This window comes from Pelmatolapia mariae, linkage group LG16_19 (assembly GCF_036321145.2).
Source record: "Pelmatolapia mariae isolate MD_Pm_ZW linkage group LG16_19, Pm_UMD_F_2, whole genome shotgun sequence".
Taxonomy (NCBI): Eukaryota; Metazoa; Chordata; class Actinopteri; order Cichliformes; family Cichlidae; genus Pelmatolapia; species Pelmatolapia mariae.
In genome coordinates this window covers 40,085,062-40,112,347 of record NC_086241.1, presented here as the reverse complement: position 1 = coordinate 40,112,347, position 27,286 = coordinate 40,085,062, and the positions used below count along the sequence as shown (strand labels likewise).

General features: G+C 40.1%; 1 protein-coding gene across 2 annotated transcripts in view; it reads left to right on the top strand.

Moving 5' to 3' along the window:
• Positions 1–27,286, top strand: part of adck1 (aarF domain containing kinase 1) — a 90,554-nt gene that overhangs the window by 51,387 nt on the left and 11,881 nt on the right. For both annotated transcript variants that reach the window (XM_063498006.1, XM_063498005.1), the window contains 5 exons: positions 4,001–4,159; positions 5,113–5,271; positions 6,056–6,172; positions 8,141–8,290; positions 9,364–9,561. In XM_063498006.1, coding sequence (XP_063354076.1) covers positions 4,001–4,159; positions 5,113–5,271; positions 6,056–6,172; positions 8,141–8,290; positions 9,364–9,561 — 783 coding nt within the window. The remainder of the gene's footprint in view (positions 1–4,000; positions 4,160–5,112; positions 5,272–6,055; positions 6,173–8,140; positions 8,291–9,363; positions 9,562–27,286) is intronic.

The following is a 27,286-nucleotide window of genomic DNA, read 5'->3' as shown; positions in this document are numbered from 1 at the left end:
GTCCATAAAGACAAACTCAGTGGTCCAAGCTGTCAAACTGGTATTTACAAGGTCAAGTGCTGGACTGAATACGATGGAAGACCTTTCACCTTAAACGTTATGTGTAGCTGCTGCTTAACACATTGGTGGGATAAAAAGTGAAAGGACAGTGTGTATACGTCGTATTGTTCGTGTGTTACATCTGCGTTGCATTAAGACGGGGAGGAGGATATTGGAGTTTTTAGAGCTGAGCCTTTCACTTCTTTTCCTTTGCTAAGTAATCTGTTTTTATTTCTTCTCTTCTGCACTGTAATGATTTATGTCACCTCCTCCAGCTGGGCCCGTGGCGTGCTGCCATGGAGAAAAATGACCACCTTACTGCAGATACAGACACCAGTGTGTTGCCATTTAACTGGGAGACCTCAGGGGCCATTTTATTTGTGCCACAACTCATTTCAGGGAACGTATGTCACTGTGGGTCTGCCCTGTGGGAGCAGGCCCCACATGCACACATTACCATGTTTATTAACAACACAGCTGAGATTAAGTAGTGAGTGTGTAGGAGAGTACATGAATCAGAGGCTGCAAACAGGAGGCTGATTACAGAAGCTGTACAGTGATAAAGAGTTGGACTGTTACTGTCAAGCTTTTTTTCAACATCGTTTTTACAATTATGTAAATTTTAAGAATCGCAGATGTTTAAATTTCACTGGGATTCCTCAGATTTTTCACAGCTCCCTAAAGTGACAGGTTCATCTAGAAATTACACGTTTACTTAACCCATGAAGGCTCTCTTTGCATGTCAGATCCCACTGGATGCTCGTTCTCATAGTGGGCAGACATTGGTAAGCAAAGACAATTTCATTCCATTTAGCATATTTGCATAATGAATAACTCTGTTGTTCCCACACAGAGTCTCATGCTGCATTCATAATTCATTGTCCTATGGCATCTTCCACATGCCTCCCGGTCAGCCTGCACCCGATGGGCCGACATCGTGTTCAAATTAGTCTCTTTTCATGTTTCACTAGGAAAAAAAAGCTGGGCAATTGTCCCAGTGATGAAGTTAAAATATCAATGCAAGCCTGCCAAACACGATACTGTGGTAGATGAGGGTGGTAATACTTATACAGTCCCAGCCTGCACTCTTCACCCATTCATACATTTCTAATATTCATACACCTGCAGGACTCACCAGCCTTGTATCAGTTCTTAGCTGGGCCACGCTGAACAGGCAGTTACTGATTACTGACAATAGACAGCCATTTATCAGTCAGACTGCCAATCACACTTTGAGTCTGATCATAGACAGAGTGGAAATTTGTGTTGAAACGGCTTAAATTTGCTTTTGTTCCCACTGCAGAGACGCGTCTCTGAATTATAAACATAGCTAAATGTACTGCATTTATCGATTGCTCTTCCAGCCTTAAAGCTTGTTACGTTTAAAGCCCCTGTCCCCCCCTGTCCCTAAAGACAAATACATGTAGACACCAGTATGACCTTCTGTTCAGGGTGAGTCCCTTTGTGTGCTAAAGCACGAGAACTTCACTGATTTTAAAGTAAATCTGTATAAAAACAATTTCCTCACAGGTTTTTTTTTGCGTCCCTGGAAAATATTTCCGACTGTATTTGTGTGATCTGTGTGAGTTTGTGTTTTTGTTTTGCTGTGTATGTATTTACAAATTGTGGAAAATCTCTGTTAATCTAATTGTTTCATATGTTGGATTATGATGACCTCTCTTGGCTGCTGGAAAGTGACTAACAGTCATTAACAAATATGTTCTCATATGTAATAATCTTCCTATAATGATTGTAACGTCTGTGTGTACCCAGTGAAACTTTGCACAAACATCGTCACACATACAGCAAATATTAACATCTGATATGAAAAAACATATATTATGAATCATATATTAAACATACAAGTCTCAGTTCTGATTTTTAAATTTCCCTTCCACCTGTGAATGCAGTGTCATGTTCAGCGTATGTGACCAGCATTAAACTTTACAGTCAACAGAATATGAATCTGTGTGAATCACAACTAAATACAGAAGAATTTGAAAAAGCGCCACAGGTTTTTGCAACTTTTACATAATTTTAAAAATTATTTGCAAAACAAACTGATGATGCAGTTTTATTCTTCAGGGTTCAGTTTCAGCTCAAGGCCTAATTGATTCAAAGTTTTAATGAAAGCCTAATAGCATCAGTATTGCTCTTGCTAAACGTTACAAACACCTTGTAAAACAGTGTGACAGACTAACCCTGTGCTACAATATGTTTGACTTTTGAAATTTGCTCTCCCAAAGCTGACAATCAGATGATTAAGATAAGGTTTTTAACCATCACACATCACGTTTTTTTCTTCAGAAAAATCCTTTCCAGCACCTCCCAAATTACAGGTTAGTGAACCGAACCCTGAATCACTCATGACTGAACCTCATATATCTCATCTAAGTCAGATTTTAATTCAGTTTGACTTAATATAGCACCAAATCACAGCAACAGTCGTCTGTCAGATCCAGGCTCAGGGAGGGGCAGCCGTGACCAGTCGGGGGTGAGGGGAGGGAAACAAAAGACACAATGTCGAAGAAACCTGAGATGAATAATAGTTTAAATGCAGAGTGGTGCAAAAACACACAGAGAGTAAAAAGAGGGGATTGAAGAAGAAACACTCATGCATCATGGGAAGCCCCTAGGCCTAATGCAGTGCATGGCTGTGTCTCCCACTCTGCTTTCAGACACCCGAGGAACCGCAAGAAGACCAGCAGCCGAAGAACAAAGTGCTCTATCGGCATTATATCGTGCCGTATCTTAAAGACCTCAGGTCTTTAAGATAAGATGGGCCTGATTATGTCAGACCCCAGGGAGAAGGATTTGAAATTTAATACTGGTTTTAACTGGGGGGACAATATTGAGCCAGTGTGAGGGGAAACATCCTGCTAGTCCCTTTCAGTAGGTCACTGCAGCAACTGAAGGTGTTTCAGGGAGTTTTTAGGATAACCTGACAATAATAAACTACAATCGTCAAACTAAGTCATAAATGCATTGACTAATTTGTCACTGTGACACAGGATGATTCTAATAATAATAATCTGGTTGGACACATTGTTTCTAATATACAATAACCACAGTTTGATCTGAATTTGGAAGCAGGATGTTAGCGCTCATCCAGGTCTTTATGTCTTTAAGGCATTCATGTGATGTAAAAAGGTGTGTGTCACCTGGTGTCATGGGCAGATAAAGCTGGGTATCATCTGCATAGCAATGAAAATGTATGTTATGGATTCTAATAATACTGCCTGTATAAACATGTGCAGAACTTTTATTACCAACTGCTTTTTTTATTCCTTCAACTGTTCATTGTCTTACTGACTAATTTAGTAAACTTTTAATAATCATAACCCCCATTTGCATTTTTATCTGACAAAACTGTTCAAAAATATATAATTTCATAGCATGGACATATTTTAATAGAAACATTTAAACATAAAAGGCAACCCAAGGACTTGAAGATAACGTGTTAGTGTAAGAGCAGCTGTGATTTTGATGTGTTTTACCTGCTGTACACTGTCATCACAAAGTATTTATTTTAAAAACAGTTCATAGCCATTGTAATCTAAGTATTTTACTTCCCCACTCACCTGTCTTATGTTGTTACTTTACAGTCGGTTATGGAGTTAACTGTGCCAATTTCACACTCAATTATGGTTTCCATTGCTTTTTGTTTTTGCGAGGGAAACTTCTCAGCAGATTTTATTATGATGGGGCCACTTATTGATTCTCAGAGTGTGTGAAACAAACAGGGTGACAGTGTGTTAAAAATCAGATGCAAAGGTGGGAAAACTCAATCTGAGGCAATCCAGTACATAACAAGGGGATGTGCAAGATGCTAGCAGGCAGGGTGTGCGTGTGTGTGCGTGTGTGTGCGCGTGTGTGTGTGTGTACTTTGATGTTGTTCCCATCTCCTAATTCCTCACCTCTTTCCCTTCATAATCCCTCATTCCCCCTCTGTCTCCTCCAGTTGTCAGAATTATTTCTCTCCTTTGAAGAGAAGCCTCAGGGTGCAGCTTCCTTAGCACAGGTCCACAAGGCAGTGCTACATGATGGAAAGACGGTGGCGGTCAAGATCCAACACCCCAAAGTCCAGAAACAAAGCGCCAACGACATCCTAGTAATGGAAGTGAGTCTCTGTCTGTTCAACTGCTTTTGAATGAGTTAGGAAATGTGGGGCTGGTCCATTGGCCTAATGCAAATCAATCAGTTTACACTTATGATCAGTTTATTGACAACAACTTTGTCAGCTAGCAGGTTTATCATTAACGCTATCGTTGAATTCAAGTGTTCCAGTCGCTTCCATGCCAGACGAACATTTTTGAAACAATAGGCAGTTCTCAGGAGCTTAGCCAGCAGGTACCAGGATAGGATGCCACCTGTGCAACAAGTCCAGCTGTGACATTTCTGCACAACGAACTATTCCACAGCAAACTGTAAGTGGTATAATAACAAAGTGGAAGCTACTATGTACCATTTATATCTGTTAGACCCTGTGGTTGGATTTTGAGCTGAATTCAAGTATTCGTAATAGCCTGAAAAGATGACTTTTCACATTTACTGTTCAACCACATTTTGAAAGAAAGGAATATTTTGTAAAAGCCTAGTCAGCTGATTCCTCCCAGAGAAACACCCCTCGTCCGGTATTGAGATCGTTGTATTGTGACGTGGTTGTTCTAACCTCATGCACGTTACCAGATTTGACGACACTCCTTTAGAGCAGAGAAGACATTTTACATCTGTTTTTACATGCTGAGCAGTTCTAACCTTGACTAATGAACTCAGAAGAGCCTCTTCCACAAGTGATGAAGCTCATCTCGTCTGCTGTTCCAAACAGCACTTTAGCCAGAAGCACAGCTAAGTGCCAGCATTAAGCGATGATGTAGAGAGTTGCTGAACAGCAATTTTCTGTCCTCACACTTGATTTGCTTAGTAATGATCTTTGCAGGGAGAGTCTAATCAGCCACTCTTATAATATGTATTAATATGTTGAGAGGGTACCATTGTATATACGTTTGCTGTTTTATTATGCTTACAGTGAGACTGATTCTTCTTTTTTGGATATATGTATTTAATTTGAAGGTGTTGTTGAAGGCGGTTCATTGGCTCTTCCCGGACTTTGCCTTAATGTGGTTGGTGGAGGAGGCCAAGAAAAACATGCCTCTGGAGCTGGACTTCCTTAACGAGGGACGCAATGCTGAGAAGGTGGCCGACATGCTGGCCCACTTTCACTTTCTTAAGGTACTGATATGGGCATGCATTAAAATGCAACCTTTCCCCCAAGACTTCCCTTTAGAGTAACAGAGTAACAGTTTTGTGTACACATGTATTCTAAACAGCTGGTTTTAATTTAAGGCCTTTGATTTATAAAATATGATTCTTACAGTTAACAGAGGTCAGAGTTTTTATGGTCTATGAGAGCTTCCCGTTTGCTGCCCGTCAGCTTCTTCTATATTCTGTTAGCGTTGTCAGTTATCATTTCATTTTTCTGGTGCTGTTTTTTGAGACTTGCTTTTCTTTGTTCAGTTTTTATGTATTTACAGTTAGAAATGTTCCTTATTTTGTTTTTTATTCTTTCTTGTCTCGGTGTATTGTGCATTTTTATTGCTTCAATTTAACTTGACAGAGACATAAAATTTGGCAGAATAAAAGATGATTTTGTTCAAATATGGTCCAATAACAAATGTAATTGTTAATTGTTTTCACAGGCTCATCTGTCATTCTGCCGAATTTTATGTTTCTTACTCACATTTTTCTCATGTAAACTGTAATGAGTGGAATTTAACTCATTTTCAACTGAATGTTACCAAATAATCTAAAGTACACTAGATTTACTCCTTCAAAAAGATTATTAGAAGCAGTTGTTTCATTTCATTTAAAATAGTACCAGCATAAGAACTGAGCCTTCTAATGAACCTCTGCTAAACAGCTTCACAGGACACTGAACGGTGAGCAAATGTGAAAAAGATATAGAGGATAAACCTGCACATCCCATCGTCTGTTGCACATCTCTCTCTCTGTCCAGATTCCCATGATCCACTGGAATCTCTCCACCAAGAGAATCCTGACCATGGAGTTTGCAGACGGGGGCCAAGTCAATGACAGGGATTACATGCAGACACATGGCATCAATGTCAATGAGGTACTGCCTGCACTCTGATGGTTAATGGTTAATAGCTTACTGACTGATATTCAAGGTCATGCAGGTGTGAGCTGTGTGTGACGGTTGTCCCCCCTCCCACCCGTCTGTCATCTTTTCACCCCTCAGCTGTAAAAGGCTGATGGGTACTGTCATCACCACCTGGGTGGGAGGGCGCTGTGGACACCCATTACTGTGAATCCAAACACTCATGAAGGAAGTCACTTAGCATTTTCAAACTGATACCATAAGTGCGTCTACTAAAAGTCTCAGAGATGTTTGAATCCCAATGACTTTAACCTCACGGTCAATGTCAGAGGCCAAATTTTCTGAAAATCTTGTGAACACAATAAATCGAGAAAGGTACCACCTAGGATCTTTAAATTAATACTATTGGTGCATCTACTAGGAAGCTAAGGGGTAGCACTGGCGGCTACCAGTATTTTTATTTATGCACAACTGTTTTAGTAGCAAAACGCATTAAACACAGGAAAGAGTGTTCATAGCAAAACTAAAAATAGTATTTTTGGCCAACTTTTGTCCATGAAAATTTCATGCTAACACTGACTACATATCTGTAAAAAAGAAAGGAAAAAAAAAAGAAAAGAAACAAACGCCTGCAGGACAAGGAAACCGTCCTGTAGGCCATGTAGGTGTTAGTGCCTCATCGGGTGTCCTTCCCCCAGCCAGGTTTCACAGAAACACAATATGGAGCAATCTTGAATGTCCCTCTGTGTACAAATCCGAGCGTGGAGCTCGTCCACTTTATTTTTCAGAGACTGAATGTTTGCGAACAGTATAACCTGGAGGGTTAACCTTCCGTTGCTAACCAAGCGCTGGAGCCTCTGGTCAGCTCCTCCCCGTTTGCCTCGCCTCTGCTTCGGCCTGTTCCTAGGAGGGCTCCCTGTCAGTGGTCGGCTTAGCGTTGAGTCAGCATAGACTGCTAGCTCAGGAAAGGATTCCAGTGAGGACGGGTCAAACAGTCCAACATCGCTGCGCTCTCTCAGTCGTAATAAGGTCCCTCGCTCACAGTGAACTTTTGTGTGGTTCGGAAGAAGAAAAGAAAAAAAAAAGAAGTAACTTGACTCAAAGAGCTCCGCAACGTCGACCTCTGGCGAGCGCCATCTTGGATATCAGTACTCCAGGAACCACCTCTGTGTGTGGAGTGAAGCTGTGAAACAGTGTAAGTGAAGAACTGAGGCAACGTCGCAGCATGACGCCGTTTAAAAGTGGTTCAAAAATAAGGTTTTTGCAAAGTACAGGGAGGAGGTAAGGCTTTGATCACCCATTATTTTCACAATAGGGATGTGTGTATATGTATGTGTGGGTGCACAAGGATGTTTATACAAGTGTATATATCTGTACATTTGTATGTCTTTTGACGTGTTACTGGGCTTATAAAAGCAAATACATGTAACAAATTGTAAGGAAGTTTTGCTCGTATGTTTCCTTCCTTTCCAGGCTCCTCTTGTGTTCCCCCGACTGCATCTCACTGTTGTCTACAAATTTATACTTCCTGCTTTATTTTGAAATTACTCATGTGTTTTTCTATGATTTTACTTTCCCCGTTTGTCCTTTCCAGATCCTTGTCATTGTCTTGATTGTGTTCACCTGTTCGTTCAGTGTGTTTTTTGTCTGCATTTTCAGTCTCCCTCCTCTTGTCTCCACTTTACTCCAGAACATTATGTTTATTGTTTCTGACCTGATTAGTAGGTTAGTGCTTTTCCTGCCATCAGCTTTGAAGGCTTTTTTTTCTCTTTGTCTTTGTAGTAATTAAACTGCATTTTTCTTGGACTCACTGCCATCAGACTCATTTATTTCTTCTGCATTTGGGTCAAAAAGACAGAAAAACTTCTACATTTTCTTTCTTGAACAGCACAAATCATGAACTGCTGAACTCTTATTTTAAGCTTCTTCTTTCTTCTTCTTTTCTGATTTAACTTTACACATTCCCCTTCATGTTTTCAACAGATCTCAGAAAACCTGGGCAAGATGTACAGTGAAATGATCTTTGTCCACGGCTTTGTTCACTGTGACCCCCACCCAGGCAATGTGCTGGTCCGAAAGTGTCCGCAGACCAAAAAGAACGAGATTGTTCTGCTTGATCACGGCCTGTATCAGGTGGGAAATCTCGATCTTGCCTGTGCAGAAAGAAAATGCCATTTGTTCCAATATTGCTGTCCATTTTTCATGCTGTTGGCTGAGGCCTTGAGTCAAAGGGTAGACAGCTAAGATGCACATGAAAAATAAACATACACACTTTAACAGGCACACTTTTATTAGAGCTACACAGGATAAAAGCTTTTTGATAAACAACTCATTTGATGTTGTTCTCAGCAGAGTGCTGTGTCTGAATGCACCACCGCCTTAATAATACAGGCACATGTGTGCACTCATGTCCTAGACACACAAACAAACACACAAACTCTTTGATTATTAACACACTCGTTCTTTCAAACACCCACAGTCTGATACAGACATGGACCATTCTTCCATAAGTTTATTTTCTGCCTATTTCTTTGTGCATAAAGAGGATTTTAGTAATAAATATGCAACTCCATCATTTCTGACACACAGTACCAGTACACAGAGACTTCCCTTGGATCGTAATAGCACCAATTTATTCCTAATGATTTGAGATTTCATCTGTGATTTTGGAGAAGAATATTAATCAAGTTAAGATAGACACACATACACATACTCATGTTCAGTGTTATTACCAGTAGGATACTATGCAGGGCTTTTGTGCTCCAAGTGCTGGAGTTGGTAAATGGTTCTTAGCAGGGGGATTAAATATGCCTAAAGTAAGAAATGCATTAAGAGATGAAGCAGATTTCTCTCTTTTTTAACCCCTAAGCCCTAAAAGCCTGAAGAGATACTGTGGTAACCACTTGGACACCTTGGTTTGTGAATGTGATAACTTCAAACTTCAAATCTCAGTGACCTCGACCTCAAGGTCAGAAGTCAAGTTTTCTGAAAAAAATGTGAATGCAATAACCCAAGAAGGAAGTAGCCTAGGATGTTCAAATTGATACCACAGGTGCATCTACTGAAAATCTCAGATGGGTTCAAGTCTCAGTGACCTCAGTGATCTACTACAGTGTAAAACAGTGAATATAGTACTGGTATTACTGCCCAGTCTCTTACCTGTGAACCAGTCACTCTTAATCACCTTTTCTGTGCTGCCTCCACAGGTTCTGCAACCAGACTTCAGGTTGAACTACTGTCAGCTGTGGCAGGCTTTGATTAAGGGCGACATGTCAGGGGTGGAGCGTTACAGCCGCAGACTGGGCGCTGGGGATCTGTACCCCCTCTTTGCCTGTGTACTGACTGCTCGGTCCTGGAAGGCGGTGAATGCCGGTATTAGTTCTGTACCTGTCACCCGTTCCGAGGTATGAACTTGTACACACTCAAGCTTACTGTTACTTCATCATCTTATCCTCTCAATTTGACCTGAAACCATGACAGACTGCTATTACTGTTTTATTATTACTGCTGTGAACGTTAATAAGAGTAAATTGTAGTGTAATGGATTATTTTAGGTTTTGGCTTTGACACTGTTGCTGGGTTGATTGTACATTGGTCCATTGGTAATGCCTCAGCGCTCCAGTAGGGGGATTCATGCAAATAAAAAAAGAATGCAGTGATTTGCAAATGAATTCAACCCATATTTTACTTGCAGTAGAACACAGAAAATACATCAAATGTTTAAACTGAGAAAATGTACCACTTAAAAACAAAAAGCAAACAATATGATGAGACAGCGAGCAGAAACACAATGAGGGTACAAATAACTGCAGACACAGTTTGGCAAAGTTAACACAACTGCTGGGAACACACAGGTCCAAGCAACTGGGAAATGCGACTGGGAAAGTAAAACTGAATATTAAACACACAAGACAAAGGCTACCAAAGTCAGAGAGGAAATAACGTAACGGAATACCTAACACAGAGACGAAGGGAAGTGGAGAACTATGGCTGTAAAATTACAAGAGTGTACAGAACCAACGATATCTGTAACTGGGGAATAAATACAAATGGAGTACACTACGGTCTACAGGGATAGAAGAGAGAAAACTGGTTACTTTACTGTCTAAACAGCAGTGTTGGGCAAGTTACTTTGAAAAAGTAATTCAATTATAGTTACTAGTTACTTCTTTAAAAAAGTAACTGAGTTAGTAACTGAGTTACAATATTCTAAAAGTAATTAATTACTTGAAAAGTAACTATTGCGTTACTTTAAAAAAAATGTTTAACCCTCTGGGGTCCAGGGTATAATTGGCCATTTTTAAATACTTTTGATTTTCCCTCCACATTTCACCTTTAAAAACTATTTACTTTGCCTTGTTTGGTATCATCCTTTTCAGCACAACCTCACGTGTCTGAATTTACAGTTATGTTTTCATTTTCATACTGTATTAACACAATTGATCTAAAATCAGACAAAAACCATAAAATCAGAGTAGAAAAAGTTATATTTTTTACTATAACAACCACAAACATCTTTAATGAATCATATTTCATAACTTTAAATGCAAATATTAATTGTCAATTTTAAAATCCTATGCACAAGTTTTGCAAACAACAAAGTTATTTGCAGCCATTTACCTTTTACCTTGATTTTTTAAATAACCATTTCAAACTGTTTACAGAACAATCAGCTGTTCTTCAATAAGATGCCACACAAATTATTTGTGCCACTCCAAAAAAATAATTTCTGTCCACTATAAAGGAGAACATCACAGCCTGATACCTGCAGGTCTGACAGCAGCAGGTGTATCACTCCTGTTTCTACCTGGAGACAGCAGTCGCCTCATTGTTCTGACACACAACACAAAACTATCCACAACACTACACACTAACTACACAAGACAACACATAAACTACACACTCCAAACACGCTAAACGTCACAAATCTCTCACATCTCAAAACTCGCGCTCTCTCTTTTTCTGCTGTCTCTCTCTCTTTCTCTTTCTCTCTCTCTCTTTTTCTGCTCTCTCTCTCTCTCTCTCTCTCTCTCCGTCACTCCTAAAACTTCCCGTTTTTTTTTTTTTTTTTGCATAAGCAGAGAGTGCTTGCTAGCGCTAATGTGACGAAACTATTGAGGAAAAAACGCCGCGTATATCTTGTTTATCACGACTCTGGTTTTACGTGGCCTATCAGCACAATTTATAAACTGGTATATATCACCTTGTTGCTTTGTCTTTAAGTGGTCATGTGACTGGCTTACCACGACTACCTTATTCTTCCTCAGTCAAACAGCAGCACTCATGTGATTGTTTTGCTTCCTTAGCTCCAGGTGTTGTGCTAGACAGTGATCGTGATTGCCGTCCGCGGGAGCGCGCAGCTGCTTAAAACTGTAGCGTCCAGATTACTTACAGCTACTTCCGTGCAACTGATATAAGATGCGGTAAGCTGAACACAGCTTCAACCGTCTGTTTGTTGAAAAATAGTAACGGACCGCATTTTCTTGTTAGTAACTGTAATGGCGTTATAACGATAGGAATAGTATTTAGTTAGATTACTCGTTACTGAAAAAAGTAACGCCGTTAGTAACGTCCCATCAATGCTAAACAGTAAGCAAACTAATAATTAAACTGAACATAAACAATGAGTCCTAAATATACAAAAAGCTTTGTCAGAGATCCAGGACCCTGACAGAAGCAACAAAACCGTCCTCTCAAAAATATGTTGTCTTAATAGGAGCATATGTGGCCTGTAAACCTGTATGTACTATTCAGCTGGCATGGTGCCTTTCCAGATGTGTACTAATGTACCTCCATGCCACCAGAGATGCAGGCTTCTGAACTGATTATTATTTTTTTCAATACCTGCTTGCTTAACATTCAGAGAAATTCAAAACAACAACTATCAGGAATTTCTTACAGTCCAGTTATTGCTCCAAAACTAAAACGACAACAAAAAACGAAACAAGATACCGTACTGTGATCCAGTGACCCAGAGGTAGAGAAACAGGTTAGCAGGCTGCTGTACTCTGGATGAATCCAGTGCTGTTCAGACCCTTGGGATATTAATAGTGCATACTCCAAACAAGTTGATCAGCAGTTACTGCGATACAACCACAGAGTCACTGTGAATGATGACAGGCCACTTTACCATCTCAGATCTGGCTCCTCAGACTCTTCCTGAATGAATGAGAGATAATAATCACATACTAATCACTAATTCACAAGATTATTTTTATTACAAAGCATCCCTCCAATTCATCATCACCATCTTCATCAGACAGGTGGTTTACCCTAGCTGTGTGGAAAGTGTTGGGCATGCTTTGTTTGAACTTCTTGGAATGTTGGAACTCAAAGCAAATCTACAAGAAATCCACTTTGTCAGTCCAGAGTTAACTGAACTGTGATGAAGTGATAATTATACCATACACTGGTATTTGTTCCTCAGTGCAGACGTGCAACAGCAGATTACTCATAAAGCATTCAGCTATTTCTAGACATTGTTATATTTACTAAATAAATGCTTTAACCTACTCATGTCACTTAGCTCAAAGTTATTCAGAGCATTTTTCATCAGTTCGTTATTACCGTTCATTTTTCCTCAATGCTTGAATCTCTCACTTCCTAATTATATCCCTCCATCTATTATATATATATATATACACACACACACATATACATATATATATATATATATATATATATATATATATATATATATATACATATACACACATATATATGTATATATAAAAAATTCCCCGCTCGCCCCTGTGGGCGGTTAATCCTTCAAGCTCGGGTCCTCTACCAGAGGCCTGGGACCTTGAGGGTCCTGCGCAGTATCTTAGCTATATACATATATATATATATATATATACACACAGTGTTGGGAAGGTTACTTTTAAAATGTATTCCATTACAGAATACATGCCCCAAAATGTATTCTGTAACGTATTCCGTTACGTTACTCAATGAGAGTAACGTATTCTGAATACTTTGGATTACTTAATATATTATCATGCTTTTACAACTACATGAATGTACTATTGCTGTGTGACTTATTACTATTACTGAAGGTCCGCGGCTCCGAACTGTAGTAAAGGGACCTCTGGCTAATACGTCGGGTTCCGTGTCGGGCTCCTGGCTGAAAACTAGCTTTACTTTGCTAGCGAGAGACAGAGAGAGGCGTTGAAAGGCTGCTCCAACGGAACTTATTGTTTTCGGAGGAAAACACGAACACAGTGTACAGTCGAGTCTTAATAGCTTACTTACAACTGGGCTCGTCAGGCACTCTTCTTGGCTGCAGTGGTTATTATTATATTTACATGCTTCCAGCTCCCGTTTTTGCTCGATGACAGCTCGTACTTTTCCTTTTTCTCCCTCCCTCGCTCACAGACACATAACGGGTATGGCAGTCCATTCTCCCTGCAGCACGGACTACACTGCCCATCAGGCTACATTCTTTAGAGCTATGCCTGTAGCATTCTGCCTATTAGCTTAGCACAGCAACAACAACAACAAAAAGGCGCTCTCTCACCCAGGAAACACACAGTCGCAGAGAGAGAGAGCGTCGCCCTGTAACCATGGCAACCGTAACGCTGCCGCCTGGAACAACAGAACGTAGCTGTCAAACAAACCCAAACAATCCTGACCCGCGACAATATGAAACAGGAAAATACCGCCGTGTAATCCATTTATTTCAACAAAGTAACTGTATTCTAAATACCACCTTTTTAAACGGTAACTGTAACGAAATACAGTTACTCACATTTTGTATTTTAAATACGTAACGGCGGTACATGTATTCCGTTACTCCCCAACACTGTATATATATGTATGTATATGTGTGTGTATATATATACATAATAGATGGAGGGATATAATTAGGAAGTGAGCGATTCAAGCATTGAGGATATATATATGTACATATATATATATATATTATATTTTTAGTGTCTTTTTCTTTTTGTGTCTAAGCTTTTCAGCTGCACCTTTTCACCGCTTCTTCCACACTAAACAACCAGTTGCATTCAGTGCAGAGATTTGATGGGGTAATGAATGAGTGGGCTGCTGTCAGTGCTTGTAGTGCCAGTGTGGAGTGGCCCCTTAGTTGACCGATCAGCCCACTGGGCAGAAGCCTGGTATGCCAGATTACCAGTTCAGCCCTGGCTTTGGTTCAGCTGCAGTGCTGTCTGAGGGTGCCAAGATTACGGGCATTGTGTATTGAGTATTGAGTTTAGGCGTTGTACCTCAGAAACCTCAGATGCTTTTTCTAATATCATATACTGTAGATGATGAGATGTTCAAGGTGTTTATGTTGAGAAACATTATTCTGAAATGTATTTCACGTTTTACAGCTCGATGAGCATCTGCCCACTTCTTTACTTTTTTTTAAAAACCCAGTCATGTTTTGTGAAATAAAGGTTTTTTTTATAAGAAGCTCCTCCTCACCACTTGTTTTGGTGATCTTTTTGTCAGCAACTTCTCCACAAACTGACCCTTACCCTAAACCTAACCAGAACCTAATTGTAACCCTGACACTAAAACCACATTTTGAGTCTCAAAAATGCCTTCAAACTCGTGGGGACCAGGATTTTGGTCCCAACGAGGGCTGTTTGTCCCCACAAGTATAGTAAACTACCAATTTTTGGTTCCTATGAAGATGTTAATACCCGTCCCGTCCCCCCCCCCCCCCCCCCGTCCCCCCCCCCCCACACACACACCCCCTCCTCTCTTCTGTCCTTTGCTGCTCTGTCTTCAGTCTTTGTTCTTGCCTCTTATTCATGGATCTTTTTAATAACTGATGATGCATTCCATTAGTGTTAATGCAATCACGCACACGCAGCAAATATTGAGTGCTTTTAGAGTTCTGGTGTTTTTTGCTTTTCTTTCATATACAGGAATATGTTCTTCTAATTGAATGCTTCTTTCTGAAACACTGAAAACAAAGTCATTAGTCACAAATATATCCAGTCGGTGACACTACAAGTATTTTATCGTACATTATATGGAAAAAAGTATTGGGCCACACCACCTTAATCTTTGACTTCAGTTGTTTTCAGGCCCATAAATTTATCCACCTAGCCATGCAGTCTGACCTTATAAACAACATTGCACAAGTCAGTTTGTAATATTTCTTTCCTCTTAGATATTTCACAGTTAGCAGTAAGTAGTGTTATTGCAAACTGGAAGCATTTAGGAATCATAGCAACTTTGTGTCCGAGTTACTTGATTGAGCAGGTTCACCAAGTGCTGAGGCACATAAGTAAAAGTGACCGGAGTGCTGCTAACTCACTAACTGCAGAATCACGCACCTCCTCTGGGATTGAAATCTACACAAAACTGCGCACTGAGAGTTTTATGGCATGGTTTCCGTGTCCGAACTGGTTCTGTCGATTCATGTGTGGGTGCTTCTGGTTTAATTTGGACAGATTGTGGATTGCAGCTTTCTTGAGAACTGCTGTTAAACTAGTGGGTGATTGTAGCCTATTTCATGGGACCTCACTGCCTGTGCTGGAGTATGTTCTTTTGCAGCCTTTAGCTTATCGTGGAAACCGTGGTCGTCATGGTCTGGTGGCTGGTGTCCTCAGCTAAAACACACACCTCTGCAGCATTTAATGGTCACGATTCAGGCCTGGCTAACAGCGGTTCATGGGGTTTTGCTTCCCTCTTGCCCTGTGAGTACTGCAAGTACTGCGAGTTGTAAACATTCAGTTTGCCACTTAACAGCTCCTGTCAATGTCTTTCTCTCTTCTCATATGTTGATTGACACAAAGACTGGTCTCCCTGGTGCACGTCATTGTTCTTGTCAGGCTGTCAAACAGAATGCCACCAAAAAAAGCCACAGACTTAGAAAAGGAAGTAAAAGAAACGAAAAAGTCATAGTTCTGGATCTAAATCTGAATCTAAATCGGATCTAAACTGTAGATATCACCAAACAACAGAAACCACTACTAGACAAAAATGGTTCAGATCACAGAGCTACAGAAACCTAAAAGATGGCCCTTTGTAGTGGCAAGTGGCAGATCTGGACCAGTACTCCTGCATTAATGACGTTATTATAAGCAGCCCGGAGAACAGACCCAGGTCTGTGCTAGCAATGTAGCTGCAGAGGAGGGCAGGGATCTTAGTGAAGCTGATATAGATTCACTGGAACAACAAAATATTCTAACTTAGATATTTTCATAGAAAGCAAATAGCCAGTGAAGACACTGAACCCTCTGCCTCGAAGAAATAAAGGTGACGAAACCCCTGATAACAATGAATTTTCTTAAAACTAAACTGGAATAAAACTAAAATGAACCAGTCTGTATATCAGTGAACACCTGGCCAAGAAAAATCCAGAAATAGCAAGACAAGCACATATATTGAGAAGGTAAACAAAGTTCATTCATCATGGACATCATACTGCAAAAACACTCAATAAGGATCACCACGGTCAAGAGTTATGATCATCAAAGGAATCACTGAATTTGACAAATTTAATCAATGACAGTAAATTCAGAAACATTTACTGAAATAAAGACTAAAACTCCTCACCAGCTGCACAAATTGTAACTCCATATAAGTTCATGACTGCTGGCTAAAATAGTCTTAATAGAAGGTACCTTTACCCATCAGGAAACAAGACACAGCTAACAGGCCTCCTGCTGAGGTTGTCTTGTCTTTCCTGTCCCTCCTCTTCGCCAGGATGGTACTCATTGTGGGTTCCCACATTTGGCCCACACACCTATCAGCAATCAACTCACCTGTGACTCATGACGTAGTCAGGCATCCACTACTTAAGGTGGTGGCTAATAGAGGTGGGAATCACCATACACCCCACGATACGATATTATGACAATACTTCACTCACGATACGATATTATTGCAATTTTTTTAAATTATTTGCGATATTCTGAGTATTGCAATATAATATTTTGCGATTTATCACATTTTTTCTACTGCAGATTCTGTCCATAAAGGTAAACTTTATCAATATTAATTTTATCTAATAACAAAGTCTCACACTCAGTCTTTCTCTCATTTCTGTCAGTTTTATTGCTGACAAACTGAACGGTTTGTATTACAGTCTAGTCCAACTAAACTGAATGCAACCATCTGGTACAATTATAGCAATTTGTAAAATCTATGCGGCCCCTTCAGCAACTGAAGAATGTGAAAGTAAATTAAAACAAAATATAATTTTACATTAAATAAAAGTTTTAAATTTAAATAAAATAAAACATTTTGTCTTAAATTAAAATAAGTAAACTGTCCTGTTTGTTGCTCGCCTGTGCTGACATATCTCTTCTTAAGCTCTTGACTGATACTTTGCTTGATGTTTCTGACCAGCGCTGTGTCACCAGTGTTGTCTTGGGTGTCATGCAACAGCTGTGCTAGCAGCGGTGCTGCGAGAGACAGAGTAGGATTCTTTTCCTCAGACATCACAGTAGTCGCGACTTGCATTGACTTCAAGGCCCGGACAATTTCTTCAGTGTTCACAATATCTGTCTCATTTAGAGTAAAGATATCTGTGCTACTCTTTCTGACTTCGGGAGACAGCAGCGCCGCACAAATCGCAGGTTGTTGTTCAAGGAAACGCTGGAGCATGTCATAAGCACTGTTCCATCTCGTGCAGACGTCGGTCTTGAGCTTGTGAGTCGGGAGCTGTAACATTTTCTGTTTTTGCTTCAAAGCGTGGTTTGCCACTGTGCTTCTACTGAAAAACACAGTTATGCGCCGCACTCTCCCCAAGACCCTGGATACTGCAGGCAGGTTTAAGGCTCATTGTGATGCCAGATTGAGCTTATGGGCGAAACACTTCACATGCAGGTATCCCGCTAGCTGAGTGGCAATTGTCATATTAGAAGTATTGTCGGTGACAACCACCAGATTTTTGTCGGCAATCCCCATTCCTGTGCTGCATTTTGCAGGAGATCGGCAATGTTCGCCCCGGTGTGACTTTCATGTAATGTTCGAGTTTGGAGAACGTAAGACAGCAGTCGCCAGTCCGCTGTGAGATAATGAGCTGTTATAGTCACATATGAATCCACAGCCCGTGAGGTCCATGCGGCAGTTAATGCAACCCTTTCTGCTGTGCTCAAACTTTCCTCAACTTTACGCTTCACGTCTATGTAGAGATTGGGTACGGCTGTGCCCGCAAAAAAACGTCGCGATGGTATCACATACCTGGGTTCCAGCCTCTTGAGCATGTAAGAAAAGCCGTCGTTTTCCACAATGTTGTAAGGACGCAGGCCTTTGCAGATGAAGTACGTGGTAGATTGTGTTATTTTCTTAGCTCGCTCTGAATTGGCAGATAGCTTTGTTAAGCTAAGAGTGTCCAGCGTTGGTTGATTTTTCAGTTGAGCTGATTTAGAGCTAGCTTTGCCGTCCGTGGTTAATGCTATTTTTGGATGGTGTCGTGTAAGATGGGCCCTCATGTTTGTAGTATTCCCAGAGTACTTTATTTTCATACGAAACACCTTGCAAATCCCGTGTGTCATATCCATCTCATTTGTCCCATCCTTGTTAAAAATGTTCAAAATACGTCCAGACGTTTGATTTAAACGCAGATGGCGCTTTCCTGATTTCTTTCTCTGCCTCCATCTTTGTTTGGTCAACTTTCCCATGTGCTGACCTAACCTCTGCTGACCTCACTAGAGAAAAAGCTCAACCGCACCGTCTGGTGGACTGGAAGTTTTTGTAATAAAATATCGATGTCTGCTGTCCCTGTATCGATACATTATTAGCAAACAAAATATCGCGATACTACGCAGTATCGCTTTTTTCCCCCACCCCTAGTTTTTAGTCCATGTCTTGTGTAATTTGGTGTACCCCAGCCTTTCCTCCCTGTTTCCCCTTACTTAAGATTAGCTTCTTGACAGCTGAGGCATCAGTGTGTACATTACATGGATCAACTGAAGGGTCAAATGCATCTCTCAGGTCCTGTGTCAGGTCTTTGCTGCATTTTTGGACTTTCTTTCAGACATAGTTCATATGCTTCTAAATATCTGTAGTCCACTTGTATAGTTTCCTCAGACTTTTAAAAGACACACTGCACGCCATGCAGAGGTATGGCAAGTTTTTGGCTCTTGGGTATCAGCTTGTTATTGAACACCTTTTCAGTCATATTTGGCTTTTTTTGTAGATTCAGCTCATGAAATGGGAACCAATCATGTATTTTTGTGACAGGTGCCTAAGATATAATTGATTCTCATTTATGTACAAACTGTGTTTCATCTCTTGAATTAGGTGCCTTTTTTATAAGTACATATTGGTTCAGTAAATTTAATTTACTTCATACAGTAGCAATTTGCTTGTGTACTCTGTAAGAATGACACTTGGTTTTGCTAAATCATGTCTGACATTCTTCTCTTGTGTCTGTCTGTGGTATAGAATCAGCTGGTTAACTCTCTAATATACTGGAGAGAAAGAAAAATCGTCAGCACAGATTCCACCTCCCCCAAGATGAATTCCCTTTTCCTTTTGCTTGGCTTATTATTGCGCCACTCTCAATACAATATGTCCTTATTGAAGCTTTCAGATGCAAATGAGAACCCTGTCACCTTCTCTGTGTCCCGCTGACAGCTGTGAGGCCTGCTACCCAACCTCCTATAATTACTACTAATTGTTATTCCCCAAGCAGGCATCAGCATAGCACTTCAGAACACCCAGCACCCTGTTATTTGGACTGGGTGCTGTGATGTGGTATTATGTTGTAGGTTTATGTCTCTACCCTGTTAACGATTGGTTTTGATTTTTTTAAAAGTAAATAAAGAAAAAAAGATGTGAAGTAACTTATTTAGTGAACAAAGGAGAGTTTAGAGCGATTCACAGAAAATGATTCAGCAAAGAATTAGATTAGATTAAATTAGACTACAGTAAGTCTACTCAATATGGTACTTGCAGCTGTTCTGCATTTGCTAGTTATGTTTCAAGGGACCTACTTTACTAATTTATTGCACTATTAGAATAGCTTTGTATGATTGATGACTAAAAATAATCCCTGTTTATCTTAAACAACAGTCCCTCAGTTCATCCTCTGTCTGAAACAAGTCATTTTAGCTTCCTGTCCTCTTCTTGTATGCCAGCTTTATTTTGATTGGGTGCCCCTCATAAATGAAAGGTTTTGAACTATACGTGAGTGGAGCTTTGTGCTAGATACAATCACATTAGGATATCTGGTTTCATTGATATTATCAAGAAAAAAGAGTAGAAAAAACTATCAGAATGTTTGGCTCACAGGGATCATTACATACTGACCTCAGGCGACCTTAGGTGAGATTTTGGCCATGTTTAATACAGTCCCAATCAAAGGTTTAGGACCACACCTCCAAAAATCCCATAAACCCCCCGAAAACAGAAATCAAAGTTCCAAACATGAACTCAGTAATGAGCAGCTCCACCGTTATTGTTGATCACTTCAAAAATTCATTGCGGCATGCTTGATGCAAGCGCTTCCATGAGGTGAGTGGGAACAAGTGGTGAAGACGGCCGCATGAAGGGCATCTACTGTCTGGAACTGTTGTCCATGTTTGTAAACTTCCCTTGCCATCCATCCCCAAAGGTTCTCAGTTGGATTTAGATCACGGGAACACGCAGGATGGTCCAAAAGAGTGATGTTATTTTCCTGGAAGAAGTCCCTTGTCCTGCAGCATTGTGTGCTGTAGCGTTGTCCTGTTGATAAACCCAGTCGTAACCAAACAGACGAGGGCTCTCAGTCATGAGGGATGCTCTCTGCAACATCTGGACACAGCCAGTGGCCGTTTGATGCCCCTGCACCTCCTGAAGCTCCGTTGTTCCACTGAAGGAAAAAGCACCCCAGACCATTATGGCGCCCCCTCCACTGTGGAGCGTAGAAAACATGTCAGGCGGGATCTGCTTGTCATGCCAGTAATGTTGGAAACCATCAGGACCATCCTCATCAGAGAATAAAACTTTCTTCCACCTTTCAGTGTCCCATGTTTGGTGCTCTCTTGCAAAGTCCAAACGGTCAGTTCTGTGGCATTCAAGGAGACGAGGCCTTTGAAGACGTTTTTAGTTTTTGAAGCCCTTCAGTCTCAGATGTCCTCTGATGGTTATGGGGCTGCAGTCGGCACCTGTAACGGCCTTAATTTGGGTCTTTTCCATAACCCTCAGGATCATTTAAGAATTTCCAAATGTCTCACTGCGTCCCACCTCAGCAGCGATGGCGTGCTGTGAGAGACCCTGCTTATGCAGTTCAACAACCCGGCCACGTTCAAAAAGGGAATGTTTTTTGCCTCATCATGACAGTGTGACTACCTGACAGAAAATGACAATGAATCCACATTTTTGCATTTTGCATTATGTGGTCCAAAACTTTTGATCAGCTGTAAAACAGCCTGTTTCAGTTTAAGTGTTGTTTTCAATAAATTGCATGCTCAAAATTCTTCTTGTTGCATGTTGAAGTTCTACTTGGAACCTTGTTAAGATCCAACCATGCATAATACGATTTTTTTTGCCATTTTTCCAAAAGTCTTAAACTTTTGATCGGGACTGCCATTGTAGCAGCATATATACGACAGAAAACATAATAGGACCACTTTTAGTGAAGTGCTTACTGTTAATAAAGGAAATGATGTATACTGAACAGTTACTTAGTAAGTGGTTTAAGCAAATCCAGGAGTGACATAATTGCTATTGCTGTTGTAATTACTTGATGCTGACCAAAACAAATTCAGGTTGTATTTGACCCCATTCAGTCAGTTTTTGGACTAGTGATTGATTCAGGAATAAAAAAATATATAAATCATATTAGTGTTGTATGACAGCTTTCATTACATGAAGCTTTCCTTCTAGACAATGGGCCTCATATGTGGGAATATATCAGAAATGTTAATTTTCTTCTCACTGTAGCATTTCCTCATGAGGTTTATTTGCTTGCTGGTCTTTTCTGCATTTAATGGAATTGAGGAACTTTATGACAGTGCTGTATGAGATCGCTTTACTTTGGTATTTCTTCATTTATGTCTAAATTTAGATTTGACAAGTAAAGCACTGCTTGCCTTGCTTGTCCTGGCAGAACACCACTGGTTTCTGTTTTCTGCCGTCTCCCTGTGGTCTTCTTTTCTGTTCTTTCCCCACGTCCCACAAACCAGTCGCAGTGATGACTGTCCCTCCCGGAGCCTGGCTCTGCCGGATGTTTCTTCTGTTGAAAGGGAGATTTTTTTCCCCGCTATCACCAAGTGATTGCTCACAGGAGGCTGTCTGTTGCTGTGAATTAGCACTACGTTAATAAACTGAATTGAATAAAATTGTGTGTGTGCGTGTGTGTAGGTGGGAGATAATGTAGATGAATCAGATGCTGTTTGCTGCATTGCAGTTGTTTTCTCACATCATTTCCTGTGGGCATTAGACGGAGACAGACAGCAGTTTATCTGTGTCAGAATGGTGTCTGTCTGTCTCTGTGCATGTCAAATCTATGTTTATCTGGACTGACAGCCCTGAAAATCCTGCTAACACACACACACGCACACACACACACACTTTGATCAGATTAGCATGCACATATAATTAGTCTGGAGAAGAATATATAATGGGCTTTGGGCACCAATGTTTGTTATTCACACAGTGAAAAAAAAAACCATTGGATTTTTATGAATGGCTTTATTAAATAAAATAATAAAAATATTTAATATATAATATTAATTAAATACTCTCTGTAAAACATTTGCCTTTCAAGATATTAAAAATTACACATTACAGCACATAAAAGTAAATAATATTTATGTAGCAAATGAAAATAAGGTTTATAAGATTCAGTTTAAACACCTGCTCATATCTGTCTGTTTATATATGTTCATAGTCAGAACCTCACATACATCATTTCTGTATCTCAGAAGTTTAACTGCTGAGCTTCTAACTTGCCAGAAATCCAAATGCACAGTTCTTCACTGTTAATGGTATTTTCCTTCAAAGTGCATTGAAAAGTAATTACATTTAGCTTCCAGTGCAGTTTAAAAAGGTAAAAGCTTTACAGTCAGCACTGTAGAGTTGTCAGATGTGTTTCTCTCATTATAATCTGGATAACAATATTTTTAGTATTAGAAGAATTGCATTAAATTATCAAATGTTCATTGGTGCTCAAAGATTTCTCTGGATGTTTACTTAATTAGCTCTGACTTTGTAGATCGTACAGGTGTCGTACTCTCCCTAGCTGCTTTTGGTAAGAGATGGTTCTACTGTGGTTTCTTCTGTTAAGTATAAAAATGTAGTTTCTTTTTTCCTTCAGCACCCTGTGGACACAGCGATCCTTGTCTTGGCATTCCTGCTGGTAGTATGAAATAAAGCATTGGTTACAATCAGAAACTAGTCGGGTGTATGGAAAGCTTACATGAAACAAAGTGAGTTTGAAAACTGTCCATCACTGCCACAGTGTATCACAGGCATACATCAGCCATTAAGATCAAGGAACTACTACTGATGGATCCAATTAGATAAATCAAATTCTTCTCACAATAATATTTTTTCAAAGGAAAAAAAGCCATTTGGTGCCATATTTTATTTTTTTTAATTAAAAACTCGGTCTACTTTCTAGTTCTGGTGTAAGTGATGCAATAGCAACAGCTGATCTAACATCTTTAGAAGCATACCGTTGTTATTTTTGATGGTAACTAATGAAATATAATAACTGTCCAACCAACAAAGGTTTGGCTACAAGCCTACAGCTGTAAGGCAAGCCTTATGGTTGTAATCCTGTTAAAATAAAATGGAGAAGCTTTGTGTCATCGTGGTTACAATAATGAACACATAAGGCTGTGGAGCAATACAGTTTAATGAAAGTCTATCCTGTAGTTTGGATGAACAGCAGTCCTCCATGCTGATGTTTGATATTTTGTCAGTTCACTCATCTCAGCCTGCGTGATGTCACTGTGTTACCTTAGCGCACACTTTTATTCCTGGAAGGTGATTTATTTTATTTTATTGTATTTTTTTTACCTTCTAGAATCTACCAGCTCTCGGGCAGTTGAAGCCTTTGTAGTAAATCCTGCTCCCCTCTGATTTGAAGATGTTTGGATACGGGAGCACCACTGAGATGCGTTTGATGGTCCTTAATAATGTAGTTGTTTATGTATTTGACATTGCAGATTTATTATTTAGAAAGATAAAGTAGCTATTAGGAGACTGACTCTGAAAACAGTCCCAAGGATGCAGTTAAAACTGCACTTTGTATTAGTCTGACCCTCCTGCTACATTCTTTCTCTTTTTACAACAACGCTTCACCAAATCCACTCATTACCACTCCTAACCCTCACCTTGTTTTTCATTTATTGAAAAGGACTTCCTTCAGCTCTGTTGCTAAGTCAAGTGAAGTGCTTCTTATCTTCTGTTAAAACTATAACTATGAATCATTTGTACTGGAGCTGTAAAAAAAAAAGAGTGTATGAACACAACCCTTTAAATCTCGCAGAAAACATAAAATGTTTTTTATTCCATCATCGTGTGCCAAATTTTTCTTTGTGATTGAAAACATCACTCGTTTGTAATTTTAGAGCACTGATTGTAATGTTAATGCATCCAAGTTGAAAATATACCCAGCACTAACCTTGACCAATAATTTGTGCATCTATTTAGAGTTTCAGATGACGTGAATAGGTATTTCTATATTACGCATCCAATTAATCTGCATTTATGCAGTTGTTCAGTTTACTTGTGTTTTGTCCAGCACTTGTACAGACTCACCTCTGCTCACCTCTTGACATACTTACCATCTAAAGATTGCAAAATGACTAAGGCTTTGGAATCACTTTGTTCCATGACTAATGGTGTAATTTAGCTGCATTGATGTGCAGTAGGAAAAGTCCTTTGAAGTAGAGTAGAGCAAGACACTGATGCAGCAACTCAAGCAGCCATCTTCAACATCAAAGAGAACAAATAGTTGCCATGGAGGTAAACATCATCCCTCCGTCCCTTTATTCCTTTGTCATTACTTCTTTCTGTGTACCGTCATTTACTGTTTGTACTGAAGCAATACCCAAAAGCCTTTTTGTGTGAATCTACTCTTCCTTTTCCACTGCAAACTTTATCAGGTATACATTCAAAGTACTGGGATTGACCTCCTTTTACCTTTAGCGCTACCTTAATCGCTCATGGCAACAAGGTGTGAAAACATTCCTCCGAGATTTTGATCTACTTTGAAATGATTCAGTTGTTGTAAAAGCCAGTTTCAGATTATTTGAGCTTTGTGACATTGTGACCTAATTCTGATAGCAGCAGCCATCAAAAGATGAGTACACTTTGGTACTAAATGGATGGACATGGTCATACAATGGTGTTTAAACAATGCTCTCATGGTGCTAAAGGGCCCAAAGTGTGCCAATACAATATCCTCCGCACCATTGCACCACTACAACCAGCCTGAACCGTTGATACAAGACAGGATGAACGTTTGCACGTTTTTATCCTTTTAACCAAATTCTGATCTTATCATTAGAATATTGCAGCAGAAATCCAAAATCTGTCACCACTAAAGTAAAGAACAAACAGCGATAATTCCCCCAACGTTTCAAGCACAGTGCATACACAGGCAGGTTGACAAACATGGAGGAGCTGGAGGGGAGAGTGAAAAGCAGGTCCAATATTATCTCCAAGTCTCAAAATCAGCCAACCAGTGAAGCTGTTGAAGGACAGGAGAAATATATTCTACAGAAGCGGTTCTGGTAGTTACACGAGCAGCTGCATTTTGGACCAGCTGACGTCTATGGAGAAGTAACCAAGAAAAGACAGAATTACAATAATCAACACGGAGTGTAACCAGAGCACGTACAAAAATAACAATACCATGAAGTACCAGTCACTTTGGGGGGATGATGATACAACAGGGTAAAACAATCTTTTCTTTATTTTATTTTGTTATGAGTATTTGCACAGGTCCAATCCCCACACCACCAATAACCAGTAATGCATATACTCTTATATATTGTACATATATTTATTACTTTCAGATTTAGCCATTCTTATATTCTGCTTGTTTTACGTTATTGTATTTTTGCACAACTCTGTTGCTTGTGAAGCTCGCACACAAGAATTTCACTCGCATGTACTGTACCAGTGTACCTGCACATGTGACGTGACAATAAAAGTGATTTGATTTGATTTGATTTGACCATCTACTATCTAAGACATGAAAAGTTCCATCCAAAAAAGTCAAACAAGAAAAACTCAAAGCAATCAAACACCCCAAGACCGCAAGCAGCCATGACCCACAGTGAAGATCAAGCCTCAGTGCACACCAGCTGGTAAAACTAGAAAACATGCAGAAAGTCCTCCACCAGAGCCCAAAAGTCCTCCTCCAAGATCCAACAGAGGCTAAACAGTTCATCCCAGACCCACCCCGCCAACACGAACAGCCGGGAAGAGGAGCCCAAAGGACCGGAGGATCCAAGGGACAGCTAATGGACCCAGAGCCTAGGAAGGACACTAGCTGGCACAACCACGGCAGTGAGGCACTGGCGATGTTATTGTAATTGCATTACTACCGGCAGTGAAATTCTTAGACTCAGAGGCTCCTCAGAACATAGAAAGGTAAAATTGCACACAAGGATCCACAGAGAAAAATAAAATAGACTGTAAAAGCACTGTGGTTGTATGACATAAATTAGAGAATTATGAAATTTTGTTTTACAATGACAATTTCTAAACAATTACACACTTACTTCCTGTGCATCAATTAAACTGAGGATACCACTAACTTAGAGTCACACTGAACACAAGTTGTCCTGGTGCTGCAGACACCTAAAGATGTTTGGACACATGGAGACAGCAAAGTTTATTTATTTTATTTAGGACAGTGCATGTTAATGAACATACATGTAAAAAAAAAAATTACATGAATGTAAGGGTGGCTGTAGCTCAGGTGGCAGAGCAGGTCAGCCACTAATCAGAAGGTCGGTGGTTCGATCCCAGGCTGCCTCCTGGCTGCATGCCAAATATCCTTGGGCAAAGATACTAACCCCTGTTTGCCTACTGGTGGTGGTCAGAGTGTCCGGTAGCCTCGCCTCTGTCAGTGCGCCCCAGGGCAGCTGTGGCTACAATGTAGCTTGCCATTGCCAGTGTGTGAATGGGTGAATGACTGAATGTAGTGTAAAGCGCTATACAAATGCAGGCCATTTACCATTTAAACATACCAGATTATAGCCAAGGGCTAAT